At 55.3% G+C, this 4,917-nt stretch overlaps 3 protein-coding genes across 3 annotated transcripts; 2 read left to right on the top strand and 1 right to left on the bottom strand.

The window, feature by feature from the left end:
• Positions 1-12: 12 nt before the first annotated feature.
• On the top strand, positions 13-282 carry N657DRAFT_683965 (uncharacterized protein; the record flags this gene model as incomplete). The annotated part of the gene is made up of 1 exon (XM_062796625.1): positions 13-282. A coding segment is annotated over one exon (270 nt), but the record flags the coding sequence as incomplete, so codon positions are not given.
• A 1,178-nt stretch (positions 283-1,460) lies between these two features.
• Positions 1,461-3,010, bottom strand: N657DRAFT_649524 (uncharacterized protein). Its single transcript, XM_062793741.1, has 3 exons — positions 2,783-3,010; positions 2,475-2,723; positions 1,461-2,383 (listed from the first exon to the last, which is right to left on the bottom strand). Exons 1-3 carry the CDS (start codon positions 2,885-2,887, stop codon positions 1,622-1,624), a joined length of 1,116 nt encoding a protein of 371 aa, XP_062643943.1. The 5' UTR covers positions 2,888-3,010; the 3' UTR covers positions 1,461-1,621.
• Positions 3,011-3,510: 500 nt separating this feature from the next.
• Positions 3,511-4,914, top strand: N657DRAFT_625830 (NAD(P)-binding protein). Its single transcript, XM_062790762.1, has 2 exons — positions 3,511-4,305; positions 4,370-4,914. The coding sequence occupies exons 1-2, from the start codon at positions 3,600-3,602 to the stop codon at positions 4,534-4,536; spliced, it is 873 nt and encodes a 290-aa protein (XP_062643944.1). The 5' UTR covers positions 3,511-3,599; the 3' UTR covers positions 4,537-4,914.
• The last annotated feature ends 3 nt before the right edge of the window (positions 4,915-4,917 follow it).

Here is a 4,917-nt window from a genome sequence, read left to right on the forward strand (position 1 = left end):
CCCTTGCCCAAGGTCCGCGCCCAGACGCTTACGGCTATCAACATCTTCACGCGCAGGAAATCCCGGGCCATGCTCAAATCCATCGACGACCTCTTACAGCATCTCTTCTTCCTCGCAGAGGACCCTGTGGCCGACGTCCGGCGCCAAGTCTGCCGTGCTTTCGTCCGCCTCGTCGAGACGAGGCCAGACAAGCTCCTGCCCCACCTCAGCGGTCTCGTCGAATACATTATTTCACAGCAAAAGAGCGATGACGAGGACCTTGCTTGCGAAGCCGCCTTCTGAAGCCGCCGCACTCGGCAAACCGAACCAAACATGGCCGACGAGAAACAGGGCCCCGCTATGGGGGCGCCGGAGTTGGAATCACACGCCGCCGGGCCAATCCCTCGGCATTTTTGCCCGAACTTCCTGTGTTGTACTGATACGACACATCCATTTTCGCAATGCTCTCCTCGGTCGTCTGGAACATACGAAGACTGCGGGCACTTGTGTTGGAAGTGTAACGGGCAGAGCCCAATTGACGGCCTCGGAGACTCTCGGCCAACACAGATCCATCACGATGACGGCCGGTTGACGGACTTGGAGACTCTCGGTCAAGATGAGTTTATCACCATGAAGCAGTCTCTGACATAGCCGTCGTATCATGGCACACTGTTTCCTTCCAGTCAAGGAAGGCGATTTCCCCAATGAGGAACAATTGTTTTTGAGATTCAATCACTTCTTAGTGCTCTGGAGTAACCCGACCCACTGTCGTGACCTTTCATTGTGTGTGATTACCCTGGAATCGTGGCTGTTGGTCTTCCAACAACTGGCTTCGGCGGGGCTGTTGGCGCCGGGTCTGTCGCGATTGAGAGCCTGCGCGTTGCAGGCGAGTCTGCGGCTTGGGCGCTCTTTTGCGGGTTGTGGGGGATAAAGCGCGTATCCCGTGACGTTTGCGCGGTGGCTGGGTAACATCGTCATCCTGGCCGAACTCTGCGACGCCGTCTCCAATAGGACCGCAGCCCCCTCCATCATCAAGACCGCAATGTCGACGGCGACCCATGTCGTGCTCAATGTTGCCCTGGTCTTGGCTGGCAGACGACTGCATGGAAGGCTCAGCATGAGCCAGCTGAGGTGCATTACTGCCCTCATCGACTGGCAACCTCGGTATGCTTGCCCAAATCTCCTGTGCTCGTGGCTGCACGGAACATCCTCACGCTTCTCACTTCAGTCTCCTTGATAGGGAGGACGGTCGTCCTCTACGGGATGGGAATTACAGTCTCTACAAGCATCGAGCCGAAAGTCGATCCGGTCTTGGCTGCGAGGTGGCTGCGAAGCTGTCTCGGCAGAAGCCAACTGGGGCTTGTCACTTTCGTCACTGCACAGAGTGCCTTAGAGGTGCTAGCATGAGGGTCCATGGGATGTACAACCTGATATGAATCTACAAGCTGTTGGAGTGCAAGAGGGTGGTACTTCCCTATAAGTCGAATCGAACGTGTGACTATTAAAGCAGATCTAAGTACCCGTAGCAAGTAACAGCATAATCTAAAGCAGCAACGGACGGACTTTCAAGGGGAGTTGGCAGCAGAAGCATACTCACGAAAGCAAGAGGTTTAGAAGCACCGATATCCTTCAAGTGCCTATCTCAGGGAAGCAACTCTAGGATCCCCGCGTTGTCCCAGTATAGCCGCCTCAAGTAAAGAGCTATTGCCTGATACTCAACCGTGGCGCGATGCCATATCCACCAGACATGATGACGACTCTTTTCATACCACAGGGCCAGTATTAGCAACGCCACAGGGTCCCTCTGATACAGCAATGCCCGAAACTCGGGCTGCATCTGGCTCAGGAAGCAGAGAATATTTCCCTTTGACGGCTTTCGCGACTCTATGGAAAGAAGGGGAACGAGTGTCCGTACCGCCGTGTAATAGGGATTGTCCGCTGCAGACGATGACGGACCGAGGTGGCAGATGCGTAGCAGAGTTGCTGGGGCTCCCTTGATAGGGGTTGTGGGCAATGGCGTATACATTTGCCGGAAGTCCTCTGCCATGTTCCGGAAGATACCGTTAGACTGCAAAGTATCGGCAAGCTCCCAGATGACCCTCTTGGCTTCGGTCATGCGCAGCCATTCGAGATCAGTAGGTTCAGACACTTTCAGGGGCCAAGATGTCTCCGGTGATTCCGAGATGTTGGACGAGAAGACGACAATTCCGAGAAATGTTGCTGTCATCCAAAGAGTGTCCCTGTCTTGGGGCAGGGTTGGCTCGGATAACTTCTGGTTGAGCAGGGCTGCGCCTTGGGATGAGTAGTAGGCCTCACGGCGGGGGTGGTCTGCGGTAATGGGACTGCCATGGTACCGGTCATGGATAGCCGTGACAGCCAAAATGGCATGCATGAGGTATGGGTTCTGAAACGGACTGCTGAGTTAAGGCGAGTGTTCCTTGAGGGGCACGGAATAAAGGGTGTGGATAAAGGCTGAGGCCGCCAGGTAGACTCACCAAGAATGCTCGCTCCATCAAGTCGTTCTGGTCAACATCCAGAATGGTGGCCGCGGTCCGAGCCCCAAAGCGCCTCAAAGCCGTGGCAGACTCGCTGTCCAAGTCCAGCCAGCCCACATTGTCGGCACTGATGGCCCGGACCGGCGTAACAACTTCTTTAGACATGTGCAGACTCCCGGCTTCGGAACAATAGCTGCACAAGATTTGATAGTAGCGACAGTTGTTGCACTCGGGCCTGGTCTCGTCACACTCGTGGATAGTCAGAGCGATGGTGTCCCATGGATTTCCATTGATAGGTAGTCGCTTGCCTTGACCCGCCGTAGCTTGCAATTCCCACACCCACGGCGAGATTTTCTGTGGAACTTGCGTTTTCTGAGCCCATGGCCGTCTCCAGATGCAGAAAGATGTCTCATCCTGATGTTTAGAGTCGCAAATGACACATCCCGAGTTGTTGTGATCAAAAGAGTTGGTTGCGTCGAAGTGGCGATGCTGCCTGGATTAGACCCTGCCAGGCTTGCAGAGGCGCTAACCTCAACTCGTTTAACAACCCCTTGTCTGGCCCAGGGCATCTGTTGAATTCTGAAACCCACTTCTTCCGGCACGCTTATTGGCAAGCCTTTCTCCTGCTTGGGCCAGGGTGGTGGACGGACCGCTAGACCAACGCAGACAACCGGCGCAGGTCCGCGAGAGGGTTCAGAGTGGCCCTGGGTGCAGATTGCCTTGCTCGGTGGCATACTCGTTCCCTTACTCGAACCTGAGACTTCTCCAAGTTTCCACGCACGTCAGCGACACCGGCTGAGAAATCATGATCGCGACCTTCAAGATCCCTGGAGGCTCGCGATGCCTTGTTGCCCATCCTCGTTTATCCGATTTCCTCGTCTCGTTTGACTCATGTACCTCCAACAAACGAGGGAGCCGTGATTTCTAATTCTCGAAAAGCTGAGTTGATGCAATGGGGACGGTGTAAATGGGGTCCAGACTCGCGACTTGTCTATATAATCCCATGGTCCATCTCGATTCCAAAAGTTTGCTCTGGACAACCAACGATTCGCAACGTTCATTACCTGTTGCTACGTCTACAAGAGATTCAGCTAGATCCAGATCCCAGACTCCATCATCTATACCATGGCGGACGCAAGCGGCATGCCCAACATTATCTCCTTCACCAAGACCTGGCACTCGGAGCCTTACGAGTTCATCTCCCCCACCCGCCCCGAGCTCTCCGCCGCTGGCAAGAATGTCTTGGTCACGGGCGGCGGCACTGGCATCGGCAACGCCATCGCTGCCGCCTTTGCCAAAGCCGGCGCCAAATCGGTATCCATCCTCGGCCGCCGTGAGGGCAAGCTCAAGGCCGGCGCGGCCAACATCTCGGCAGCCGCATCACGGGGTACTACCAAAGTTTTGTACGAAGCGACAGACCTCCTGGACCTCAGCCGGACCAAGGCTGCGTTCCAGGCCATCGTCAACAAGGTTGGCAAACTCGACGTGCTTGTCGCAAATGCCGGAGGGCTCCCTGTTCCGGGCCCAATTGCAGGCTACGACGGCGAAAAGTTCGTCCGCGGCGTCACAGAGGGTGTCCTGAGCCTCTTCAACGCCTTCCAGGCTTTTAGGGAGCATGCCGGCCCCGAGCCGATCCTCCTCCACACGTCCAGCTGCATGGCCAACATTGCCCCGACTCCTGCCATGGGCGGCTACTCGGTCAGCAAGGCGGCGGCTCTCAAGCTAGCCGACTTCATCGCGGCCGAGAACCCGGATATTCATGTCGTCAATGTGCAGCCGGGATGGGTAGCTACCGACCTGAACGGACACCAGAAGGAGGCGACCGACACCGGTAAGTCACCTCGCCCATCCTAAAGGGGGGTTTTATCGCATATGCTAATCAGGAGTGATAAAAGTTGATCTGCCCGGACACTTCTACGTCTGGCTGGCGTCGGCTGAGGCCAAGTTTCTGAAGGGAAAGTTTGTCTGGTCCAACTGGGATGCTAAAGAGCTGCTGGAGAGGGCGGAGGAAATCGAGAACTCGACGCTCCTCAGCTGGGTCGTGGATGGGGCTCCGATGTAGGCGGCTTAGATGGTTGGATGTTCGTGATGGCTGGCGAGTGGATGCGTGGGGGACAAGAACTCTTATAGAAAAGAACACCAAGGATGGTAGATGGGTGGAGGGGTCATGAGAGTGAGAGAATCGAAGATAGACGAGAGAAAGAAGGGCCTTTATTTTTGCCCGTTGCCTGCAAGAGGGAGCCTATTCTAGTATAATGGTGGCTGTTGACATTCGCATTATTGAGTTATGTCAACGGTCTTGGGAGAGTCCTAGAAGCGGCAAGCAGCCTTGATTAGATGCACAGACCCAACGATTGAATGCACACAACGATTGTTGATGATCCTGTGTAACGGTCCCAGGAGTATATTGCAACTAGCTGGTGACGACTCTACGAGTTTGTCT

The sequence above is a fragment of the Parathielavia appendiculata genome, assembly GCF_033297405.1.
Source record: "Parathielavia appendiculata strain CBS 731.68 unplaced genomic scaffold N657scaffold_19, whole genome shotgun sequence".
NCBI lineage: Eukaryota > Fungi > Ascomycota > Sordariomycetes > Sordariales > Chaetomiaceae > Parathielavia > Parathielavia appendiculata.

What these genes read in the sequence shown, in the direction of transcription:
- N657DRAFT_649524 (XM_062793741.1), bottom strand. Translation starts at nt 2,887, where the DNA reads ATGAGACATCTTTCTGCATCTGGAGACGGCCATGGGCTCAGAAAACGC. An exon ending in GCAAGCTACGGCGGGTCAAG is followed by an intron (nt 2,724 to 2,782) that starts GCAAGCGACTAC and finishes ACTATCCACGAG; the next exon opens with TGTGACGAGACCAGGCCCGA. An exon ending in TGATGGAGCGAGCATTCTTG is followed by an intron (nt 2,384 to 2,474) that starts GTGAGTCTACCT and finishes AGTCCGTTTCAG; the next exon opens with AACCCATACCTCATGCATGC.
- N657DRAFT_625830 (XM_062790762.1), top strand. Translation starts at nt 3,600, where the DNA reads ATGGCGGACGCAAGCGGCATGCCCAACATTATCTCCTTCACCAAGACC. An exon ending in GAAGGAGGCGACCGACACCG is followed by an intron (nt 4,306 to 4,369) that starts GTAAGTCACCTC and finishes GAGTGATAAAAG; the next exon opens with TTGATCTGCCCGGACACTTC.